Raw genomic sequence first — 23,236 nt, 5'->3', positions numbered from 1 at the left:
CTCAAGGAGGTCTGAAGTCTTTTTAGAGAGGCACAGGAGCTCTATTTACATGTCAGTCCTGCTGAAATCAGTAGCTAGGAGAGTTTATGCATTTCCACAGAAGATGTAAGGCTGTATGACATCTGTGGCCAGAAGTTACCCTTTCACCATTTCAGCACAGCACAGAGCAATTATCTTTGTCTGTACTGCAGGAGCATCAAAGTGTGCTCAGTGTTGTATAACCACAGAGAAAAAAAACAGCCCCAAAACAACAAACCAAATGTCTGTGACCCGAAAACCCCTCACCTTAATAAATAAAAATAAATCTTCCCACGTTCTGATCAGGGTGAATCCCAGTTAGGTATTAAATCAAGAATTATGCAGAAGTTAATGTGACCTTGACATTTGGGTACGTTTGAGATTGTCAAGGCAAAGGCAGGCTGAACCAGCAACACTTCAGACACCATTAAGACATCATTTCTTTCTAATGAAGATTTAAAACTCTGCCTTTGAGTTAATCACAAATAAGCAGGTAGGTTTTGTAATGATCCACACCCCTGTTTCCTTCTGCTAAGGGCAAAAGGCTCTTGGCCTCGTGTAAACCCCAAGCCCAGAAGCGCAGATTTCAGTCTCTGCAGCACTGCATGGACAAAGGCCTTCTCCAGAGATGCCGGGGGTCTTGCTCAGGTCCCCCCAAAGCCTCTCTGGGTTTCACCCTCAGGAGCAGGACGAGGGAAGGGAGCAGGGGCTCTGCAGCTGCACGGCACCTCACCTGAGTGCCTTGCTGCCTCCGGGTAACGCGGGGCCCGGGCAGTCGGCTCCCTTGGTGTCCGTGCTGGGAGGTGTGGACACGTGAGGTTTCCCCACCCGTCCCTGGAGCAGGTTGTCCTCTGGCCCATCCCTGCCGTCTGAACCTTGTTGTGAAAAGCTGAGGGACAGAAGGGGTTCTTGCACAACTACACCTCTCTCTTCTCAAATGAGGGCTCTGTAATTTCAGCTCACCTTTGGAGGAACAATAACCCCCTCCAAGAAACATCTGTAATCTCCTGGACGAGAGCTCGTTAACCCCATGCAGATTTTGTTATACTTTCTATGAGGCAAATCCCTGTCTGCTGTTTTGGGGTGCCTTTGCTCAGAGACTCCCGTGGTCTGGGTTACCTCTGTGCTGAGCTAACGCAGATCTCCGGGTGTTGGAAGAGACCTACTGTCAACTCCAGCACCCACGAGGTGGATGTGCTGGAGTAGTTCAAACATCTTCGCAAGGTCCTGTACATCACGATTTGCATAGGGGCCAGGAAATTCAAGGTTAGTCCTCGCTGTGATCCCATTACCGGGTAATATTAATTTGGCTCTGCCCCAGGCTCCCCCTCCCTGTCACTGACTTTCTCAACAGCGGGTCAGTTGAGACAGGAGAGCGCTCCGCTCCTGCAGCGCTGGCGCCTTTGGATCCAAGCAGGAACGTTAATTGTAACAGCCCAGCGAAAAGGGAATTCACCGCTCCGGTTGTGGAGACTGCAAAGAGACTGAACCCGCGGTATCTGCTACTGTGAAACGAGGTACAGGTTACTCGGTTTCTGGGTTCACGTTGGGATTATTAGCCGTTAAACGGTTGGTTTTTCATGGGGCGGTGCGCGACTGGTGAAACGACAGGGTGTGAATGTCACCGGCCGTGGGGCCGGGCTGAGAGATCTCCTTCCCTTCGTAGGACGGTTTCACGCAGGAGGTCACCGACCGGCTGCTGAACTTCCGACGGCCTGGCGAGGGGCCCGGTGGAAAGGCTGCCTGCGGCGCGGGGGTGCCCCGAAGCGGTGTAGGTGTCGGTGCCGGTGCCCCGGGCCGGGCTGGGCTGGGCCGGTGGGGCGCTCCGGGCCGGCAGGGGGCGCGCTCGGCCTCGCGGCGGGCGGCTGGCGGGCCCCGCGCGGACGTGGACGCGGACGTGGACGCGGAAGTGGGTGGCGGTGCCGAGCCCAGCCGAGCCGAGCGCAGCCCAGCCCAGCCCAGGCGCCCCCGGCCGCTCCGTCCCGCACCGCACCGCACCGCACCGCATCCCCCTGTTCTCGGGTCTCGGAGGACCCCGGCGGTGTCGGCGGCCATGTCGCGGGGCGGCGGGAAGGGTCCGAGCCTGAAGGACAAGCTGGACGGCAACGAGCTGGACCTGAGCCTCTGCAACCTGAACGAGGTGCCGGTCCGGGAGCTGGTGAGCGTCCGGGCCGCCCGGCGGGGACGGGGCCGCAGCCCCGGGGGTCGGCTCTGCCAGCTCGGTCCCCGGGAAGGGGCTGCGCGGGGGAGCCAGATGTGCTGGAGGGGTTCGGGAGCTGGCCTGCAGGTATTTAAAACAGCAGAGGAGGGTTTCGTGTCCTGTTGGCCGAGCAGCCGCCGATGCTCGCATCTGTTTCGGGAGAAGTGCTGCCTTTGGACCCAGAAATCAGTCAAAATATGACGTGAGCTCGGAGGCAGCCGCGGGGGGGATGGACGGACCGAGGCGGGAGAAACTGCAGGGGCTGAAGCAAAACTAGCAGGTGTCGGAGGGGCGAGGGTGTACCTCGATGCTGATTTAGTGCTCCGTCTCTCTTTCAGGCTGCTCTTCCAAAAGCTACGATATTGGATTTGTCCTGTAACAACCTCATTTCTTTGCCGGTAAGGTGCTAAAGAGTCTTTGTGGGGATGAGTCTGCTGGGAAATATTTAGAAAAAGATAACTAGTGCTTCAGTAAAGGTTCACCAGGGGGTTTGGAACTGGCACCTTCCTCATCCTGGGGCGGGTGAATGACTCTGCTCTCAGTGGCGGGTCCGCACCGGTGGGTGGTTTTGGCTGAGGCAGGAGAGAGAAGAGCGTTGCACTGCGTGAAGATTGCAGCGCCTGCCTGCCAGAGCATCCCCGCGTGAATACAGACCAGTTTCATCAGCAGTGGAGACTTGGGTTTGTTTCTGTTGTATTGCCATACATCACCTTGTCAGTCTGTCTTATCTACCCCACTGTTTTCCACCTCCGTCTTCCAAGGCAAAGGAAGAGAGCGATTTTCCTCCATCACGGTTCTGTAGTAAGTTAAGGATTTGTGGCTTATGTAAGGTGCAGGCTGTCTCCACATACTCCCCGCTGAGGTTCCTTTGTAAAGGTGCTGACAAGCTTTTTCTGGGTTTCGTTTGTTTGGGTTTTAGTCAGACTTCTGCAGTTTGATGCATCTGGTGAAACTGGATTTGAGTAAAAATCGGCTTCAACAGCTGCCCTTGGACTTTGGCCGCCTGGTCAATCTGCAGCACCTGGACCTTCTGAATAACCGTTTAGTGACCCTGCCAGTCAGCTTTGCACAGCTCAAGGTAAAAGTGTTTGCTGGGCAGTTACATAAAGCTTTGGGATGCAGCCCAGGGTCTTGTGATCCTTCTCAAGTTGATTTCTCTGGTAAAGCATCCATCCTGCTGATGATCCATTCCAAAATTCAGCTCGCTCTGCACCACAGCTCAGTGGAAATTATCTCACATCTATTGAAAATGCCTCTGCTCGAGCTCTCTGCTTGTCTTCCATACCTATGTTATTCACATGAAAACTAAGTAGTTCTTTGCTTCTGCTTTGGATCTCTTAAATAACTGCCAGACTACCGCGCTCTTACAGCTTGCCCTTTATCGTTCCTTTCTGCAGAACCTGAAGTGGCTGGATCTGAAGGACAATCCCCTGGATCCTGTCCTGGCTAAAGTAGCAGGAGACTGTCTGGATGAGAAGCAGTGTAAACAGGCTGCTGTCAAGGTAAGGAATCTGCTTTTATTCCTTTTTTCCTTTCTTGGCTTTATTGGTGGTGGTTCTTCCTCTATTTGCTTAGCAAGCTACTGCAGCAGTTTGAAGTTTCCTCAGCCAGGGAGGTGCAGATTCACTGCACTGACTTTGCTGCTTCTGTGCCTGCAGAGAGCAAACACTGGGCTGAGTAGGATTCTCTTCCATTAGCGGAGTTAAGAGAGGACTAAATTCTGGTTGCCAAGAAAGTGGAGGCATAATCAGACAAAATAACCCGTATCTAGGTTTATAGTCCTGAGTACAAAAATCTCTGGAGAAGCTCTGGCAAACTGTAGGCTCACAGAACTGTTCTGTGATCCTCTGTATTGGCTAGCCCCAGTTCACCACATTAGGTTTTTAACGGAAAGATCTGTTTCTTAACTGCAAAAATTCCCGCGGGAAGGTGTGAGCTCTTCAGAGCCATACCCGCAGGGGGTAGGTCAGGGTTGGCGGTCAGCCCCAGCTGACTGTCCTCAGCTACGCTCCTGCTGTTCTGTTTGAACTGACCGTGCAACAAGCTTCTTGCGGAGCCCTCAGGTTGTTTTCTTGGACCTTGAAGGTACTGCAGCACATGAAAGCCATCCAGTCTGAGCAGGATCGACAACGGCAACGGAAGCTCCAAGCAGAACGAGGTAAGCGCAAAAAGCCCTCACATGCTGTCTGCTGAGGACTGGTTTTGATCTCTTACATGCCCAAACATACTGATTGCCCTCTACCAAATACTTGTAACTATCAAAATCCTGAGGACTCTGGGAGTAGTAGAGTAGAAGGGCTGGAGGGAGAAAGATAGCCAGGGATAACTATGTGATTTCTTGCCTGAATAATAGTTAGATCTCTAGATGGAATGTGCTATAGGTTACCTATCAAAATATGAAAGAAGAGCACAGGATTTATTTTAAGGTAAGCCTAATTCTGAGAGAGCAAATTGCAAGGTATGTAATATTTAAAAAAAAAAAGATATTAAAAAAGAGGGTAGTTATCGGATTTGTTTCCTCATTCCAATTGGGAACAGATAAGCAGGTAATAAGGAAAAAGGTAATGACAACCCTTTATATAAAAGGAAAAAACTTCCTGTTAATCCCCAGAAATGGAGAAGAAGCGTGAAGCAGAACAGCGAGCAAAGGAGGCTCAGGAGAGGGAACTGAGGAAGCGAGAGAAGGCAGAAGAGAAGGAACGCAGAAGGCGGGAGTACGATGCTCAGAAAGCTGCAAAACAGGAGATGGAAAAGAAAACTAAAAAAGAAACTGTGCAGACCCGAAGTAAGTAGTATCCTCTGTGGGTGGGATTGTATCAGATTTCATCTTCATCACATTTTGATGCTGCCAGATTGGCTTTTATGCAGCCCAGGTACTGGGAGATGGTGGGAGTCAGGGGGAAACCTGTAAGACTTTTAATAAGCTCTACTGCTCTGCCTTTTCCCCTGTCATCTGCATTCCCAATGAACTGCTGAGCTACTGGATTCGGGAAGTTCTTCAGCTGCTCCTACGGGGAGCTTCCCTCCACTCATTTCTTAAGTGTACTGAGCTATATGTGCAAAACCAGATCTTGTGCAACACGGAGGTGCCTTACACCCTGTTCACTGCTGCCCACGAAACGCAATCTGAAATTTTTCATCCTAAACAGGTAGCTCCTATGCATCTATTTATTAACCAGAGTCAAGTGATGAAAATTTGTGACAAAAGACAACTGCAGCACAGGCTAAAGTATCTCACCTGAACAGCTTGTGTCTGAATGTAGACTGTTAAAGATATTCGATTAATTTCTCACGTTCTCCATCTTGTAAATGTTTTCGTTACAGAGCCTGCCTCCAGTTCTCGCCCCCCTCAGCCACCCCGGCACAAGCACTCCTGGTCGCGGTCAGTGCTGAGGGTCCTGCTCTTCGTGCTGCTGTGCGTCCTCTGTACTTTGGCCGCCTGCAAGCTGACAGAGCTGCAACATCAACCTCTGTGCATCAGCGTGAACACTCTCTACGAGGATGTGGTAGCTGCTCTGCAAAACCACAAAACCCTCCAAAATATGCTACAACAGAACTCGCAGCAGTGATTGTCCTGGACGGGCACTTGCTTCGTCAGCATCTCCCTCCACCATCTACGCAGCCAGAATTCCTATGGAATTGTGTTCTGATGAAACTGCTTTTAATCAGTCAGCATTGGTTTGCTGGTCTACTCCACACAGAGCAGAGTTATTGTTCAGATCACCTTTGCTGTGCATGTTGGCCTGTAACCCCCATTATTTGCCCACCTTAACCTAAACTTGTTAATGCGTCTTACCTCCAAGGGGTTTTTACCTAGATTGTGAGATACAGAAAGCTGCCAATCTATAGGAGTGGAAAAAACCAGCCCATGCGTTATCTAGGTACCTATAGCTCTATCCCGGAGGTAGAAGGTTTTTAATACATAGCCATTCCTTGCTCTCATTTCTACCCGTGCTAAAATTGGTGATATGGCTGTATGGGAATAATACATCAAGGCCTACTCCAGGACCAATTACAGGTGTGTAGGATGGCTGTGCATCCCTATGTTGGAGCGAAGAAGCTGATGTACTATTGAAAGGAGCTGAAAATTTTCAATACAAGAGTTTTCGCAGCAATTTGTCTGAGCTGGATGTTTATGTTTCTAATACAGTTTTTATTTTAATTAGGTCTTCTAGAAACAGCCCAAAATTATTTCTGAGTACATAGAGCAATGATTTCTAACTACATTTATTTTAACCAACTACTGCCAACAAAGCAACTACAGCTTAAGAAGGGCTTCTGGCCAGGCTGCGGGCTGGTTTTGTGTGTCCCTGAGACCCAGGGACTGACAACAGGCAAGTTTTCCACCCATTGCTGGCTGCAGCGCTGGGTGGCACTGTGGCAGTGCCAGGCGCCCAGGCAGGCAGAGCAGGGCTGGGCTTGGGGCTGTGGGGAAGGCCGGGGAGGTTTGGCGAAACTTGCCTATGAATTATTTATAATTTCCTTACAGAGAAAACCGAACAGAAGTTTGACATATCCTTAAGGACTTTGCAGGTACTGAAACAAAGCATATGCATAATGCTGTAAGCGCAGGTGTTGGAGAATACCTGCGCTACAGACTCCACCGAGACATCCTACATCAGTCACCAGAATTGCTCCCTCACTTCTCATACCTGGGATTACTGCTGATAAAAGCAGTGCCACAAGGAAATAATTTATAGCATTTCATACCAAGGTCATCAGCGAAGCAGTAAGCCTTCACCTTTTTGTAACCTGATGATGACTCTAGTTGCTCGAGTACCACGCAGAAAAAAGTGACAGCATGAATATCAGATAAAAGGAAAGGCTGCCTGTCTCTGGCTTCACAGTATGTAGGTTTTCTAAGCTTCCTTGAAACAGCTTTAGGCTTTGCTTTTGGTATCTAACTCATCACATTCCTTAAAAGGTCCTTGCTTACTCTGCAGAAATACTTGGAAAAAACAACAAACAACATTCAAAGCAGCATTTCCTCTCTGCAGACGTTCCTGCCAGCATCTGGCAGGAGCCTGCTGCTTTGCCATCTAGGAGAGTGCTGATTAAGTTCGCAAATACCTGGCTAATAAGATTTATCAGTTTGGGTCAGAAGCGCGCTACTGGCCAGACAAGGGCTCCTGCTGAACGCCTGAAGCAGCGGGTGGGTAAGTCTTCTTTCGAGGCAATACAATTCCAAAGCGTAACTTCCACACGCTGGGCGCAGTTTAATTCACTCTCAGCACTCATCTTAGTAAGTGCTGCTGTCGCGAAAGATCTCAACTGTCCTTGTGTGCACACGAGCGCTAATGGCTTCGCGGACAGGCGAGCGTGTTCCTCAATCTAATTAAAAGAAAGCTTTTTCTGCCAACTGTTTACACCTCATAATTCCAGCGCATATAATCAGATTTCAAGACCCTCTATAGATTAAGCCGTCTGGAGACTGAATCAGGGCAGTCTAAGTTTATATCTGAAAATTAGTCTTACTCATTCCCATCTGCCACAGCGGAAAATTCAGAGTCTATTTTGTGAGGTAAAGTTCTTCCACCTCACTAGAGCAGGTGCTGGGGGGGCAGCACCATGTTGCTTTAGCATTAGGATTTTTCACACTGGAGAGAGAAGATAACTACTCGCAGTTTAGGATAGCAGTAGAAAGTATTCCTTTCAACAGATGGCATACCTGTCTATATTACAGATGGCATGTTAAGAAGCAAAGATCATTATTATTATTCAAAATTATTTATTTTCTAGGAAGACAAATAAAAGGCACTATCAGTACTATAAGCCATGTCCAACTCATGCTCTGATGGAAGATGTTCACCATCTTTCTTGTGTAAACTCCAGCCATTCAACAATTTTATCCAATCTTCTTCTGCTACAGTACGGTCTAAATGTGTTTTAAGTCTTTAAACTGGGATTGATGACTCTGTTACTAAAGCACTTCTTCCCAGAAGGAAGCTGAATACTTAAACCAGGCAAATGGTAAAATCCTCATTCCTTGGGGCTACCCAGTGAAATCCAAATAGAGATCAGGATTGTGGGAAGTCATCTGCAGATAGATTCGTCGGGAGAGTTCTGGTCCAATCCTCCGGGAGGTGGCTGTCACACCATCACCGCGGTGCACAGGGATATTAGCCAGCATGTTTTCCCGCTCCTGCTCTGAGAAGCATCTGCTATATGCCTAAAAGCAACACAAAGGAACAACAGTATCATCTGTTTGCATCCATTGCTCAAAAAAATAATCAAAGCTATGCACGTGTGACTGCTCTACCCTTTCACAATGTACGCTCATTTTTCACCTGGTCCCTCCCCAGATCTCATTTGTAGCTTACAGGCTGACACAGAACCAATACTGCTCCCTCAGTACTCTGCTCTGTAATGCTAAAGCAATGGGTGCCAAGGAATCGGTTCCTTTGCTACCTTACTAAACAGTTCATACAGAATTGTTGTGTCAAATTTAATACCAATGAACTGATTTCTTCCGCTCCTTACATTAATTGGCTGCCTGCACCCAGTACTCTGCATCCTCACCTGGTTCAGAAGCTGAGGAGAAGGGTATGCAGACGCAATAGCCTCAGCCATCTCGAGGCTGACCCGGTTAAATTGTTGTATCTGCCTCTTCCAAACTTCGAAGAGGCCCTTTCCAGAATGATCCACCTTCACCCCTCTGCACCACCCCTTCTCTAAGTAGAAAGAGAACCCCGTCTTCTCTCGCTCTCGCCTAGGGAAAACAAAGAATGGGAAAGTAAATGAGACAATGAAGCTATGAAGAAAATCCTATCCCTCCATCTGTTGTCACATAGCCAGAGAGCCATTTCTCACTCCCTCCAAACACCATTGGAATTAAAGTAAATGCTAAAAATTTGACCCTATTTTCTTTACATTCATTACCAATTTCCACGTTTCAGACCCAGATTTCCTACTGGACAAGAAACAATCCTGTATTTGGGAACAATCCTGACACAAGCCAACATGCATACAAAGTGGTAAACAAGAATTCACTTTCTGACTGTCAACCATAATAAAACACTTTTACATGTAATTTTTAATGACGTGTCATTTCTTCTCACGGCTGAGATGTAAAACACAGCAGCTGCTGTGATAGGAACACTAGCATTGTGTGAGACTGCACAAGATGGCTTTCTTAGCTATCGCTGCATAACATACTGCTGCCCTTCCTTATCAATGGAAACAGCTAGATGGTTCATTCTCAGTAACATCTCTCTTGGTTACACACTGAAGAATAATAGCTGGTGCTGCAAGAGCCCAATCCTACTTGAATTCCCTTCCTACTCCTAGAATCAGACTGAGAACAAGAGCTTTGCTTGATGTCAAGACTCCAACGTGAAACCAGGGTCAATCCTCACCCCTCCCCAGGCAGGACATCAGCTTCAAGAACTAAGGCTGTGTTGAAGGAGCTGCATTAGCAGCTGGTCCTTTAAAGATCACTACACTGTGTTGTACTGAAGTACAGCCACGTACCTCCTGTTCCCTCCCAGTAACTGTGAAAGCACAGCCTCTCCAAAGACATGACCAAACCTCATCTGCTTACTCACTTGAACGGTGCTTCAGCTACAGCTTTTGTGAACATAGTGGCAAACTCTCCAAGCTCGTCCCAGCTCTCAAAAAAGCTGACTTGAACTTGTTTGCACACCTGCAGATCCACCAAGGCCTGTAAACATGATTGGAAACAACAGATGGAACAATTCATCCTCTCACATCAAACCCCACTCTTCTTTGAAACAAAAAAGGGTCACAACATCTTGCTATAGGACAAGAGCATCCACTCTCTCCCCATTTTGGGAACAGTTAATTTAAGGTACTGAAGTATTTGGGGCAGCCTGTGTCCTGCCGGTTAATACACATTTAGTGGCATTTCAGCCGCCACAGCTCCTCAGCGCAGGCTCTGGTTACAGGCAGGCCACCCTGCCCAGGGCAGCGCTGATGTGCTTTGCCAGCAGGCCACGAAGGGCGAGAGACGTGACTGAGGCTGACACTCCACTGCCCAGGACCAAGGTGAACGAGACACGTCAGTCCGTGGCAGAGCAGATACATACCTGAGCTGGGAACTGAACCCAAAGAGCTTTGCCCACAGACACACAGACTAATGAAGGCTGAATCCCCCCCATCCAAGAAAGTGTGTGATTGGGTCAAAGGTTCAAACGATGGCAGACAACAAGAGATGATGGCTGCATGCCTGTTATAAGGGTACTCACTTCCTCCACATCCATTCGGGTTATCTCCAGGCCAGAATCCTTAACTTTCTTTTTTCTCTGTTTTCCCTGTACCTCTTCTTGGTTTCCACTCGCCTGTCGCAGTCTCTTTGTTGACTGAACCCCGAGAGACCTAAGAAGAGTAAAGTAAGCCTGGGAGCACATGCTGTTCCCCAGGTATTTGCTATTGGTCACTGTGGTGACAGGCCAGGTGGACCTTTGCTTCTGTTTCTGTATAACAAATGGTGGAGCAGTTCTGGCTGGCAATACCTCGTACACTCCAGTCTCTGCTAGAAGGGATTAATGTAAACACCTACGGTATTTTTTCAAGGCCAGAGACAACAGAGAAACATTTGGAGTGAAAAAAAGTTTAACCTGAAATAATTTTCTACTTCAACCACTGCCAGTGCCAGAATTTTCCCAGGCATCTTCTCCATCACATGAGCTACGTAGCTCTGTAGGGTCTCCTTCTGTCCTTCTGTACAGCCCTGGGCTTCCTGCAAAGACCAATGGAAAAAAGGAGTTAGACCACTCTGAGGTACACATGCGAGCCCGACAACCTATGGCTCCAATTCTGCAGCTGGGTCTGCAGATGAAAAAGTCTGTACACATAGCTCTTCAGGGGCAAACAGGCAATACTTGATCCAGTATAAAGTTATGGCAGAAAGAAAAAAAAAATAAAAATAATTATTTAAAAAAAATCGCACTCGATCTGACAATGTTATTTCTTCAAAAATCTGTGAAAAACTGTAACTAGGACAGAAAGCTTGTCAGAACTTTGCATTATACAACCCTAGTGGTTTTGATCCATTAATGGCTTCTAAAACCAGATTTTTGGTTTACTGGAACCATGGCTCCATCCCACATCAAAACCTTCCTGCTGTGAAGAGATATGACAAACACCACCCTTACAGCAAGGCATGTTCAAGAACACAAAAGTCATAAGCACTCACTTGTTTGTAGTTGTGAACCATGGACAAAAACTCCTCCAAGTGAAGCAGAACCAGGACATTTGGTTCTTCTGTCCATTCATCTCCTTCTCCCATCTGTTCAGATATGAAAACAAACAGCCAGACCAACAGTCTGTCTATAATTTGCTCAAACCGGTGCTCCCACTCAGACCTCTGAGGCAGGGAGATTAGAGACCGTTTACTTGGGTTGCTAAATACAATTACTAATGAATGCAAACAACAGAGGAAGAAAAGGGCAAGAACATCAAGATTTTGCTTGCACACCTGAGATGACACAGTCTCTCTCCTCCAGGTAATGCTGCAGGGAACAGCCTGATTCTCAACCACACAGGAATAATTCGCAGCCTGCAAAGCACTAAGGATCTGTCCACCACCTTCTACCTGTAGCAGAACTGGAATTGGTGCATAGGTCAGGCCTCCACAGAGAGGAAACAACAGTCAGTATAAGGCAGATGCAGGTTGTGAGGACAAGTACCTGGATCTAAAACCACTGTTATGTATTTCTGGCACTCCCCTGGCCGCAGAGCTTTCAGCATCTTGGCAAGGGCCCTCTTCCTCTCTTTTTCCTGCTCCTTCTGCCTCCTTCGTGCTTCTCGCTCCTTCCTCCTCTGCCACGCAGCCCGGCAGATTGCCTCCCTTTCCTTCTGACTATATTTTGGCTTCTTAGGACAAGGGGATGTTTCCGGGCTTGCAGTGCTTACCAGGGACCTATCAAGCTGGTCTGCGGAGTCAGACTGAGAGGCTGGCAGCGGGCACAAGGAGGGCCTCTCAGCACCACATGCGTCATTTTGTCTACCACAAGACACTTCTCCAGACGACACCAGGGCTTCCTGCGGCCCTCTGCAGCCAGGTGCCAACAGGTCACCACTAGCACTAAGGCCAGCTGCCCCTGCTGCATCCCCACCACCCGGCTTGGGGGCCTCAAAAGCCACCTCCCTCTTTGCTTCTACCCTTCTCTTGATCCTCTCAGACAGAGGGACGACCTCCACTACCTCCTCCTCCTCCTCTTCGCTCCCACTGCTCACCACCACAACCACCCCAGCGTTCCTCCCCGGTTTGGGAGCGGGAGATGAGGACCACCGGCGGTCCAACCTGCCGGGCGGTAGCGATAGCGAGGGCTGCAGTAGAGAGGCTAAGGTAGGCAGCTCCTCCTCCTCCTCCTCCTCATCATCATCATCGCTCTCCTCAGGCCTCGGTTCATTCTCTGCCATTCCCGCTTTTCCCCTAAGGGAAAAGAGCGACCGGCGGCCGCTGAGAGAGAAGCTTGCGCGAGTGACGGTTGGTCCGAACGCGCGCGCGGTTGGCGGCGGTTGGTCCGAACGCGCGCGCATGCGCGCGCGTTCGGACCAACCGCCGCCAGCCGCGCGTGCGCTTGCGCCCTCCCACCGGAAGAGGAAGAGGTGTTAAGGAAAATGGCGGCGCTGCGGCGGCTCTGTGAGTGAGGGGTTACCTTCCACGTACACGCGCACCCCTCCAGCTTTACCACTCCGTGGGGTGGGGAAGGGGTTCGGCCGTGAGGTGGGAGGCAGAACTGGGGAGGGGGAGTGCCCTGGGGGAAGGTCGCTGCTCTGGGGGTAGCTCGAGGTCGAGGCCTAGGCCTTCGCCTTTTTACCTCAGGCCGCGGCTCGGGTGAGGCGGTGCTGTGGTGAAACAGGGGGATTTCGGGGCTTAGTGTTACCGCGTCGCGGGGTTATTCATGCAGGAAGGGCCCTTAGGTGGTGTATGGTGCAACCTGCTGAAAGCAAGGTCAGCTCTGAGGTGGGGCCGATGTGCTGAAGGTTTTATCACTTCTGGCCTCGAAAATCTCCAGAGATAGGGGACTGCACAACCTCTCTGTGCTGCTGCTTGACTGCCCTCATGGTGAAAAAACCATCTTTGGAAAAACAGTATTAATGTGCGCTAGGTACAGACCAAACAGCATGCTGCTCTCCCATTGCACAGTGCTATAGTCAGGAGGCTTCAAAAATCCCTTTTTTAATATGGAAGTGTTACAGGCAGAAATATCCTCACGGTTTCCTCGGTGGGGTATCAGAATTGTGATGTTTTTCCACTGATTTCCAATATGACTTCAACCAAGTTACAAAGTCTTTGTCTCAGTCTTCTCTAGATAACGGCTTTTCCCCGAGTGTCTGATGCTTTGAGGTTGTTTTTTGTTGTTGTTAGCAAGCTTCTTGCGTGCAACACAGAATGTAACCCTGGAATCAGCCTGTTGGAGCTTTTTTGATAAAGGTTAACTGGACTATAACTTCATAGAATTTGTGTATACGAAACTGTAACTCTTTTTCATCTTTGCTGACTTCCCCGTAGTTTGTCAAGTCTCAGAGCCTTTATTTTACTCAATGGGTAAGCTTCTGAAATTAACGGTACTTTGTAGAGCAATTATTCTTTTCTCAATAATATTTCTAGCTGACTGAGTATCTATGATCATTTAATGAAGATAAAATTAATCCAGTGGTTTTACTTAGGATAAGGAAAGAAGAATGTTACGATAACCACTATTCCGTACTAATCCGCTGCTTAAGAGGTTGAATAGAGGGATTCAGAAAAATTGGATTTGCCTGCTAACTGCGTGAAAGGAGCTACTGAAGAGATTTTTAAAAAGATCTAGTTAGATCACAATCATTTTTAACAGAGAGAAGTTCACATGAGGGGCAGCTTTCTTGATAAGAAAACCAGTGTGTTTTCTGTCAGTGTCATTTGTTTAAGGAATAAGTTTATGGGGTGAATGATATTTTGTGTTCCAGAGACAATCAGCATCTGTAACAACTGTTTGGTTTTTTTTTTCCTTGACTTGTCCTGATTGTAACTCAGGAATTTGCACAAAATGCTTCAGTCAGTATGCTCAGGATAGCAAATAGTATGTGCTTATATATTGGCCTGAATTGGAGTTGTCTTATTTGTAAGATGTCAAAATATTACTGTGTAAGTAAATGCAATTCAATTGAAGGGGAAACTGAAACAGAGATCACAGCTTGTCTTTTCTCAAAGCAATATAAGGCCAATCCACAGTGACTGGTAACTTCTGTACCTCATTTTACACGGCCTTGCTGAAACATGAATTTGTGCATGTCCTTTAATATCATTGCTGAGAGTTTTACTCCTCCCTGGGCAGCAGCAGTACTTGAGATGCAGCCTCTTTGCAGGGGACTTAGGCCATGGTGGTCTAATTATGGTTTATCTTGGAAGTACTTTTTGTTTTCCCTCAGAGCTTTCTTTTGCCTTTAGTTTTAAAGCCTGTATTAACTGACATCCTTTAAATCTGAAAAAAAGAAAGTGTGTGTAACAGGGTTTTTTTTCAGCCAATGTTGTTGTTCTTGTTCCGAACCTAGTTCTAACTACTCCACAAACAAGCCTGGTTGCTGTCAGATGTGCTTCTAAGAAAACTGGGGGCAGCTCAAAAAATTTAGGTGGCCGCAGTCCTGGGAAGCGCTACGGATTCAAAAAATTAGAAGGTAGGTCTGAGTATCTGCTGAGTCTTATTTGTGTTTCATTGGGTTTGTCACAGCTTCTCCCCTGGTTACAGGTGTCAGTTGTTGAGCGTTTTGATAGGAGGTGGCCAGGGCACTCTTCCAAGAGAAAGGAAAGGGGAGGTTCAGTGAAACCTTATGATCAAAGGTAGCCGGCGGGAGGGCAGGGCGAGTCAGCCTCCCTCCCGGATGGGCCTGCGAGTGGCCAGCCAAAACTGCCTGCAGAAAACGTACTTTGATTCTAACTTTGCCTCTCTGGAGCGCCTGGGAGGAGGGTACGCTGTGGGACACCTAATAACTTAAGTGCACTTTCCCCCCACGCTGTGTTGAAAAGCTGGGCATTTTAGATATTTACAAAGGGGAGAATTATGAGGCTTAACAGAAGCCAAAGTACAGATTCTTGCAGCTGAGTGCCTAATAATTATTAGCTTTGCTGATGAAAACATATCAATGTAAAAGGTAATAAAACAAATGCCTTCAGCAACCAGAAAATGCCTTGTACCCTTGAAGTAATCTTTTCAAAGACTAGAATTGCTTTTTGCCATTGTGTATGAATTGCCCTTTATTTCCTGCTAACAGCATTTTTATTTAGATGCTTTTAGCATTTGAAGTAATTTTTCCTTAGGAAATTCTCACAGAAAGCTGGGTTTGTAAGTCCTGGAATCATTTTGTTTTCTGCCAGGGCTGTGGGGAGCTCTGTTTCTCTGCAGTCTGACTCTGTTGCTCTGTTGCAGGTGCATTTGTGCACGCAGGCAACATTTTGGCTACGCAACGGTTGATACGCTGGCATCCAGGGGCTCACGTAAGTTATTCTCCCATCTTTTCCTTGACTTTCAGAGAACAGCAGCCCAGAACAAGTCCCGTACTCGGTATCTCCTCTCTTTCAAGCTCATTCTTAATGCTCTTCCCTATTATCTGTATAATTCTGAAATTGGGTTTCATTACCTGGTATTTCTTAGTTGCAGAGCCTGCTCAGTCACACCTGTGCCTGTGTGACTGGGGAAAGGACTGAAAGTTATGGAAATCCCCAAACACTTCCATAACCTAACTGCATTCTTGCACTTCAGGGTGGAATCGGTATCTGCTCCCTTGTAATAAGCACCATAGTGCAAATGGCCTGGTTTTCTTTTTATTTTAAAATACAAAGCAACAGATGCTGTTGAAGCCAGGATATCAAACGAGGCAGACCAATGATCAGATCTGCTTTAGTGGTGGACCTGCAGCCTTTCCTTTCTAACACTTCTCATCCTCTTCTAGGTGGGGATAGGCCGTAACAAGACACTCTATGCCCTGGAGGATGGGATGGTGAGATATACCAAAGAGGTCTACATACCTCCGCCCCGCAGCAGCGAGAGCAGGGAAGTGATCTGTCGTCTACCCAAAGGAGCAATTCTTTATAAAACCTTTATCAATGTTATCCCTACCGCAGAAGTAGGAAGCTTTAAACTGGTCACCATGCTCTGAGCCTCCTGTGTCCGGTAGGGATGGATGGGAAGGAGAGGCTGGGACAGACTATTCCAGCTGGACTGGCATCTGAGGACAGGAATATTCTAGCTCTGAAGATACCAGTTTAGGACTTTTGTTTTCTTGCTCCTAAAGCACACGTGGTCAGTGTTCAGGCACTGGATCACCTGCTGGCATTTGCAGGAGTGTGTAATAAATGCTGCAGGGCTGCTGAAGGTCATGACTGTTCACAGAATGTGTTACTTGTCTTCATTTACTATTGAGCTCTCTCTTCCTCTGGAGAACCTGTTGTGTTGTGCCACTGGAGGAGTTCTCGCTACCCTTATGTTACTACTTGTCCCACTAATAACTCTATTTTTACTCATTTTTAGACATTTCTGTTATATTTGTATCTTAATTAAAAAAAAACTGCAGAAGAGGCCAAATCGTTTTCCACTTGCACCTAACTGCATCCCAGGAAGCTGGATTTTTCCTTTTATTTAACTCACCTCAATGATTAACTCATATCTGAAAGTGTTCCATTTACTAGCCCCATGAGGCAAATTCACACTCATAAAGCTAACTCATAACTAATTTTAGAGTGCCTGGTAAGATGCACAAGTCTCGGTGGCATTTGAAGTTAAGTGGCTCAAGGTGTATCATAAAGCCACAATCCAGGAGACTTATCCTTTTGTCTTCCCTGAGTCATTCCGTGACACTTTCAGGCTTATGTCACTCAAAGGAAAGCAGCCTGAATGCCTGGTAGCCAAACTGATCTCATTTTAGCTACAGGTTTGTAAACAATTTGAAACATTGGCTCTGCAGCAGAAAACGGGTTATCAAAATTGGGGGTGTGAGGACACCAGTGTTTACATTATTAGATTGTCTGCTCTGCAGAACACAACTAGGTAAACTGGTCGGCCACACACGTCCACCTTTGCTTTACATTCTTCCTGGAGACCACCAGCTATTTTGTCCACGCTTCTCCTGTCCCTTCCCAGCTTGCATATCCAGTCACACGGTTCATCTTGGCGGTCGGTATTTGCATACAGCGGGTGACACAACCCCTGCACCCTCCCCGAATCTTTGTCTGGAGTCCACACGAAGCTGCTTGTGGTCAGAGGACCGCTGCTGTGAGAGTACACAGCAATGCTCTGACGCAAGTTAGTTCTGCTGCTCACAGGTGAAGATTCCCACCTGGTATCTGATACACCGATAAAGTAAAACGTTTTATAACTTAAGACACAAGTGAAATAGCACAACACGACCACTGTCTGAGGTCTGGTCCTTGCCACGCTGGATAGTGCTTGCCTCACAGAGGTATGATACACCAGCTGCTCGGAGGAGCTCTGGCTGAGCAGACCTTCACCTTGGCTTTATTCCCTGCGTAGAAGCAAGCAGCTGGTCCGTCACCTTTGGTAACGAGAAGAAAAGAGCGAGCAGACATCCCCAGCTGCTCCGCTTGGAGCACGGTACCTGGCGGTGGCTCCGTGTTCATCCCAGTGCTGCGGGGGGGATGTCTCCGCTGGCTGGGTCTGACTTGCCTGTGTCTCGGCTGATTACGAATTGGGGTGGAGATCTGAGGTTTGACCGTTCCCTACAGACGAGAGTGATGTCACAGGCACTTCTGTCACTGACACCGTGGGAAGAAGTGGTACGTGGAGGCCAAGGCCTTACACAGCTGTGTTTCGCTGAGTTTGGTAGCTGAGAGGGGCCTGGAAAGGGTCTGGCACGCCACGTCTGTCCAAGGTCTCTGAGCTTATTACTGTTCCTGAGAAAGCCGGAGGATGCCTCAGAGCATGCTCATAGGGAGGCGGCATCTATTGAGGAGAGAGGAAGAGCGTTACAGCTGATCAGAAATAACCAGGAGATTATCCCACCTCTTCCAACAGAGCAGATGACAAGGCTGACAGCCACCAGCAGCCTGAAATTAAATGCCTGCAGTCCTCAAGAGCAGCGAGCTGCTGGCTAGATGAATGCCTGGAAAACAAGTGCTTAGCACTGGTTTGCAGCACAGCAGGGTGCAATCCACTGGAGAGGCACGTTCCACCTGCTGCCCCCCCCACGCTCTGTGCCAGGTTCCTGCTCCTCCCTGTCCCCTTCAAGGACTTGTGACTACTTGTTGCAAGGCCAGAAAAGACCTGACTTTTGTTCAAACAGGACTGTTACTCGCTTTCCTTAGATCAAGGATAAATTACTGGGATTTATACAAGTACCTACAAACCAGGCTTTTACTCAGGTTTTGGTAGTGAGTCTCAGTACGCAGCAGAGAGGAACCTCCAGGCTGTTGTTACACTTATTTTGGCAGAGCTGGGCCAGCTTTGTCCCGATAATGAGTGACAGGAGTGGCACAGGGATGTTGTGGAAGAGCTCCCATTGTAGTTCCTCAACTACTCGTCCTTGGGGGCTTTACTCTCCTGTGCCCTCGGTGCTCTGGTTTCAGGGCAGGTATCATTAGTTACAGCTCCAAACACCAAGTGGCAAGTGCTGACTATGCCAGGCTTTACAGTGCAGTTTAAAAGCCCAAAATCCAGGTAAATCGGTGAACCTTTAGTGCTCTACTCAGGGCTTCAAATGTTTCTGTTCTGCATTAGTCAGCGAGGTCTCTCTGTTCAACAGGAGCCTCTTGGGCCGCTGCCACAGGACCTACTTGGCAGATGCACTCGCTTTTCTCTATTGCGGAGTGCAAATCTTGGATGTCGTAACAGGCAAAACCTCCTGCTCATAAATAAGCCATAAACACTTCAAGGTAATAGCGAGAGGCCTCCCGGGGGTGTCCTGCAGGGAGAAGGGAGCAAGAAACTGGGGAAGCCTTACAGATCTAAAAATAACATTCCCAGCTTGGGCTTGCACCGAGCAGATGATCCGAAGGGCCTGCCCTTTCAGCAGCAACTCTGCCATTCCTCCTGGCACAGGCATTTCTGCAAACGCACTGGGAGAGATGGATCATTAACCAGCGCAGATGTACACCAAAGGAGCCTCCTGGTACACTTTGTGCCCTTCCCAGAGATAAAGGCTATCGGAGAAAGGCAATCGCAGAGAACAGAGTCCTTAGCTACTGCAAACTGCTGAAGCAGGACCCAGATACAGACCGAAGTGGGGACTGCCCCGGGCCTCCGCCAGCACCCTCGTGCACGGGAAGGAGAGCTCACCTCCTGGGAGGGCTCTGCCCACAGCCCAAATCTCTCGGCGATCATCTGATGGATTTCCCGCTGACGATCTTTCTTCCGCACGCTCTCGTAGCTTGGCAAGCGGGGCTGCTCCCAGGAAGGGAGTTGGTAGGTGCTGGGGGGTCCTACACAGAATAGCTCATCTCCCTAGAAATGCCCAGCCCCGAAGAGAAAGGTCAGCACAGCAGTGGCTCTCTTCTCTGGAAGTTCATGGCCTGGTGCCACCTCAAGTTACTTCAGGGTTCAAAGTTGTGGGTGCCCTTCCTTGAACCCTGAGAAAGGACATCCACCTCCCAGGAGGGAATTACACCACAACCTGCTTTGGAGGATCCCAAGCCCTGAGGGATCTGCCTGGCACTTCATGCCTGCACACGTCAGGGCACCCTGGGCTCCTCTGCAGCACCCCTGGCTCTCCCCACACAGGCAGCACTTCCCAAAGTTGCTCCCGCTGTCCAGCACCTTCTCCCTGTGCCCCAGGAGCTCCCCGGGTCCCCATAACCACAGTCTCTTCCCAAGCTCATCAGGATCTTTGCCACCATTTGCCACCCTCCCACGAGGGACCCAGCCGTCACCTGCACGCCAGGGTTCTCGGCAGCGCTCTCCAGCCGTGATGCTCCGCACTGGGGACCCACCAGCCGCTGGCTGCTGCTGAAGTATGGCGGGGGGCGGTCCTGGAACGAGGGGCGAGGGAGGAGGACGTGAGCAAAGCCGAAACCCCTCACATCCCACCTGGCAGCAAGCAGAGCTCAGCCAGCTCACACGGGACAGCCTGGGAAGCGGGACTCTGGGCTCTCGCTGCTGGCAGCCAACCTCTGCCTGCCTGTTTACTGACACTGACGGCTCGGGCACGTCCTCGCTGGGCAGTGCAGGGACCGCTGAAAGAGCCCGAGCCAGCTGGCCCCGCTACGCAGCACGGCCAGAGGGATGGCAGGGCCCACGGCAGGGCTTCATTCAGACTCAGCAGAACCATCTCTTTTTGGGGGACAAGAAAAAAAAACAACTCAACTATTCCGCTAGCGTAGATAAGAGCTCCGTCACATGCTCAGGGTTACAGAATTTGTAAACACTTATCTACCAAGGTAGTCATTTCACAATAACGTAGCAAGCAAATCTGCAGAGCCATAGCTGTTCTGTTCCAGAGCAGTCTTGCTCCAGTTAAACTCGATTCCCCATCAAGGCGTTGAGCAACAGCAGAGATCCCTCTCGCAGAGAGCAGCCCCTCGAGCCAGAGCCAGGACTTGAGCCGTGGGCTGTTCCTCACTCAGAAAAGTCCCATCTCTGCCAGCAGAAAACAGTCCAGAGACTCCTAAAGCAACCAGGGATTTGCAGGGGGAACTACAAACAGCAGATTTACTTTTGCTCTTAACAACCGAGGAACCGTTTGTCTCGGCCCTACAGCGCAATTACAGAAGCTGCAGGAAACTGGGCTGGCTGGGGGTGCAATTATTTGTTTTAATAAATGATTAGCAAACCCAGCACAACCAGCGCAACTACACCAGCTTGAAATATGCCTCACACCACTACAACTGCTTCACTTTTTCTGATGGAAATACATCCAATATATGTTCCCTTTCTATATATAGTTCTTTGCATCTACATCCATCTGTCCACACAGCCCTTTGCTAAAGGCAAGATGCCTTCTCCTTTAACCACCCACCCAAGAGCCAGCCCCGAGCACAGCAAAGGCTCTGCAGCTCACGGCACATCCTGCACAGCCTCGAGGAGCAGCTCTGCAGGGCGAGAAGCACGGCGTCCGAGCCCTCTCCCCCACACGTGCCACGGACAGGGAGTGGGGAGGAAGAGGAGGCAAGGAGCTGATGCAGCGATGTGGGCAGGGGACACCAGCAGCGCAGCCCATTCCCAGTGTGATTCCTGCGGGGGACTTCCCAGCCTGTGCTGGACAACTGAATTTGCCTTTCACGGCACAAGTCTGTCCATCCGCTGCCAGCTGAGGCTGGATGTCCCCTCTTCTCCCAGGGACCGCAGCGGTACCCACAGCCCTCCCCCAAGCAGCCATCCCTGCGGCCTTCGGAGCCCAAGCTTTCCCCAGGCAGCCACCACCACAAAGGCAGCGCCAGCTGAACACGCTGCTCTTTTTCCATCACCAGCTTCCCCACATGAAAGCCAGCCCCAGAAAATTACAGATGCGAGCAAAAGGGCTTTGTCTCTCGCTGCTCCGCACTCGGGAGCTGTGCACAAGAGAGCCAGTTGCCGGGGATGCGAGCGCTGGTGAGCGGCATTGTCTGCCCTCGCCCTGAGCTTCCAGCCCCCTTCCCCGCTGGGCCCCTTCCCTGTAAAGCAGAGCCCGGCCCCCCACACAACTGTGCCGGGGGAGGAGAACTCCCCTCCTGAGCTGTGTGGGTCGTTGGGGAACCTGCTAGTGCTGGGCCGTGCAGATATCACCCCCAACAGCACAGCCAGGCAGGGTTGGATTTCTTGGGTAGAGCAGGAGCAAGCAGGAGGCAGAGCCCGGCTCTGCTCGGAGGTCTCATGTCCGTCAGCGAGCCCGGCCAGGCTGCAGGAGGGGAGCCCGGCGATGCCGCCTCGCAGATGCCAGCGCAAGGGAACAGCCGGGGCAGCCGGGGACTCGCAGGCAGGAGGAGGAGAGGGGGGGACACTCACATACTGGCTGGGGGTCTGGAAGAAGCGGCAGGAGCAGAGGAACTGGCAGCACATGGGGTCCCGGTGGTACAGGAGCAGCAGCAGGATGAGGATCGCCACGATGAAGACGGAGGTGGATACCGCTGCCAGGGGAAGGGAGAAGAGGCAAATGAGCCGGTGGCCCAGTGGGCTCATGGGCTGCCCTGCCACCTCCCCCCTTCAACCTCGGGGTGCCTCAGCAAAGAGCAGCTCGGAAAAGCCCCAGAGAAGCCACGTTCGCCCGTTACCCATCCCGAGGACGCCAAAAGCCCCTTCGTGCCCAACACCTCCCACTGCCTGTGAGACCAGGGACCAGCCGCAGAGCCAGAGGGGCTCAGCCCCATCCCGGACCGCTGCAGCAGGGACCAGCCCCCGCACCGACCGCGGCCCCGGCACCCCAGCGCTCTCTGTCTCTCCCGGGTCCGGGGCTCTCGGCTCACACTCAGCACCTCGGCAGGGTGCCGGTTCGCCGGCGTTCCGGGAACCCACGGCTCCTACCCAGCCCACGTTCTGCTCCGCGGAACCCACCCGGCACCGCCAACCCCTCCCGCTGCTCCGCTCGGGCTCCCAGCCCCGGTAACCAGCCGAGCCCCGGAGAAGAACCAGGAGCCGCAGCGACCGCTCTCCCTGGCCGCCCCGGGAGGCAACGGCAGAAGCTGATCCTACACGGCGGCGGCCACCCCCGCACTCCCCGCTCCGTTCCCGGTCCCGCCGCCCGCCACTCACTCGCGGCTATAACGATTGCCAGCACGTTACTGTCCATAGCCGCACCGGCAGCTGCCGTGTGAGCAGGGACCTCACCGGGATGCGCCATCCCGCCACCGGCAACCGCTGCCCGCGCCCCATCGGCCGGGGGCGGGGCCGGACCGGCCCCGCCCCTCCCGGCCCGCATTGGCCATCGCACCGCCCTCCACCGATCCCTATTGGCCGGCGGCGGGACTGGCTACATTCGCGGTACCGGCGGTTGCCGTGGCGACACTGCGCGACCGGGCACAGCCGCGCTGGAAACGCGGTCCCGATCCGAGCCGGCGCTCTCCCGACCGGGACGGACGGAGGGACGGCTCCCGTTCTCTCCCCGGTGGAGATAAGCCCGGGTCAGCCCAGCTCAGCTCGTTCGCGGGTGTCC

The 23,236-nt window shown here is 50.6% G+C and overlaps 4 protein-coding genes across 6 annotated transcripts; 2 read left to right on the top strand and 2 right to left on the bottom strand.

The window, feature by feature from the left end:
- The first annotated feature begins 1,893 nt into the window (after window positions 1-1,893).
- Window positions 1,894-6,333, top strand: LRRC59 (leucine rich repeat containing 59). The gene is made up of 7 exons (XM_054846937.1): window positions 1,894-2,176; window positions 2,557-2,616; window positions 3,138-3,296; window positions 3,616-3,720; window positions 4,304-4,376; window positions 4,830-5,003; window positions 5,543-6,333. Exons 1-7 carry the CDS (start codon window positions 2,072-2,074, stop codon window positions 5,785-5,787), a joined length of 921 nt encoding a protein of 306 aa, XP_054702912.1. The 5' UTR covers window positions 1,894-2,071; the 3' UTR covers window positions 5,788-6,333.
- A 1,510-nt stretch (window positions 6,334-7,843) lies between these two features.
- Window positions 7,844-12,694, bottom strand: EME1 (essential meiotic structure-specific endonuclease 1). Its single transcript, XM_054846936.1, has 8 exons — window positions 11,866-12,694; window positions 11,655-11,782; window positions 11,373-11,465; window positions 10,795-10,916; window positions 10,423-10,552; window positions 9,763-9,878; window positions 8,738-8,927; window positions 7,844-8,387 (listed from the first exon to the last, which is right to left on the bottom strand). The coding sequence occupies exons 1-8, from the start codon at window positions 12,599-12,601 to the stop codon at window positions 8,211-8,213; spliced, it is 1,692 nt and encodes a 563-aa protein (XP_054702911.1). The 5' UTR covers window positions 12,602-12,694; the 3' UTR covers window positions 7,844-8,210.
- Window positions 12,695-12,743: 49 nt separating this feature from the next.
- MRPL27 (mitochondrial ribosomal protein L27) lies at window positions 12,744-16,541 on the top strand. Of its 2 annotated transcripts, XM_054846862.1 has the most exons (5): window positions 12,784-12,824; window positions 13,698-13,733; window positions 14,720-14,842; window positions 15,592-15,659; window positions 16,115-16,541. In XM_054846862.1, exons 1-5 carry the CDS (start codon window positions 12,803-12,805, stop codon window positions 16,319-16,321), a joined length of 456 nt encoding a protein of 151 aa, XP_054702837.1. In that variant the 5' UTR covers window positions 12,784-12,802; the 3' UTR covers window positions 16,322-16,541. The 2 variants fall into 2 exon arrangements, with proteins under 2 accessions (XP_054702838.1, XP_054702837.1); XM_054846863.1 differs by lacking the exon at window positions 13,698-13,733 and having other exon boundaries at window positions 12,744-12,824.
- A 143-nt stretch (window positions 16,542-16,684) lies between these two features.
- On the bottom strand, window positions 16,685-22,971 carry LOC129214738 (uncharacterized). Of its 2 annotated transcripts, none has more exons than XM_054846861.1 (5): window positions 22,837-22,971; window positions 22,093-22,214; window positions 20,043-20,141; window positions 19,453-19,617; window positions 16,685-18,120 (listed from the first exon to the last, which is right to left on the bottom strand). In XM_054846861.1, exons 1-5 carry the CDS (start codon window positions 22,922-22,924, stop codon window positions 17,974-17,976), a joined length of 621 nt encoding a protein of 206 aa, XP_054702836.1. In that variant the 5' UTR covers window positions 22,925-22,971; the 3' UTR covers window positions 16,685-17,973. The 2 variants fall into 2 exon arrangements, with proteins under 2 accessions (XP_054702836.1, XP_054702835.1); XM_054846860.1 differs by lacking the exon at window positions 16,685-18,120 and adding an exon at window positions 18,600-19,316.
- Window positions 22,972-23,236: the final 265 nt, after the last annotated feature.

This window comes from Grus americana, chromosome 18 (assembly GCF_028858705.1).
Source record: "Grus americana isolate bGruAme1 chromosome 18, bGruAme1.mat, whole genome shotgun sequence".
Taxonomy (NCBI): Eukaryota; Metazoa; Chordata; class Aves; order Gruiformes; family Gruidae; genus Grus; species Grus americana.
Note: the sequence above shows the minus strand (reverse complement) of the source record. Positions and strands in the feature narration are given on the sequence as shown.

Excerpts from the sequence above, each read along its gene's own strand:
- EME1 (XM_054846936.1), bottom strand. The coding sequence starts at position 12,601 with ATGGCAGAGAATGAACCGAGGCCTGAGGAGAGCGATGATGATGATGAG. Across the intron at positions 11,466-11,654 it reads GAGAGACTGTGTCATCTCAG|ATGGGAGAAGGAGATGAATG; the intron begins GTGTGCAAGCAA and ends ATATCTGAACAG. Across the intron at positions 8,928-9,762 it reads GTAGCTGAAGCACCGTTCAA|GCGAGAGCGAGAGAAGACGG; the intron begins GTGAGTAAGCAG and ends TGTTTTCCCTAG.
- LRRC59 (XM_054846937.1), top strand. The coding sequence starts at position 2,072 with ATGTCGCGGGGCGGCGGGAAGGGTCCGAGCCTGAAGGACAAGCTGGAC. Across the intron at positions 2,177-2,556 it reads AGGTGCCGGTCCGGGAGCTG|GCTGCTCTTCCAAAAGCTAC; the intron begins GTGAGCGTCCGG and ends TCTCTCTTTCAG. Across the intron at positions 4,377-4,829 it reads GAAGCTCCAAGCAGAACGAG|AAATGGAGAAGAAGCGTGAA; the intron begins GTAAGCGCAAAA and ends GTTAATCCCCAG.
- MRPL27 (XM_054846862.1), top strand. The coding sequence starts at position 12,803 with ATGGCGGCGCTGCGGCGGCTCT. Across the intron at positions 13,734-14,719 it reads GCCTTTATTTTACTCAATGG|TTCTAACTACTCCACAAACA; the intron begins GTAAGCTTCTGA and ends TTCCGAACCTAG. Across the intron at positions 14,843-15,591 it reads CGGATTCAAAAAATTAGAAG|GTGCATTTGTGCACGCAGGC; the intron begins GTAGGTCTGAGT and ends GCTCTGTTGCAG.
- LOC129214738 (XM_054846860.1), bottom strand. The coding sequence starts at position 22,924 with ATGGCGCATCCCGGTGAGGTCCCTGCTCACACGGCAGCTGCCGGTGCG. Across the intron at positions 20,142-22,092 it reads TCCAGACCCCCAGCCAGTAT|GACCGCCCCCCGCCATACTT; the intron begins GTGAGTGTCCCC and ends CCCTCGTTCCAG. Across the intron at positions 19,317-19,452 it reads GGGCAGAGCCCTCCCAGGAG|CCTTTATCTCTGGGAAGGGC; the intron begins GTGAGCTCTCCT and ends TTTCTCCGATAG.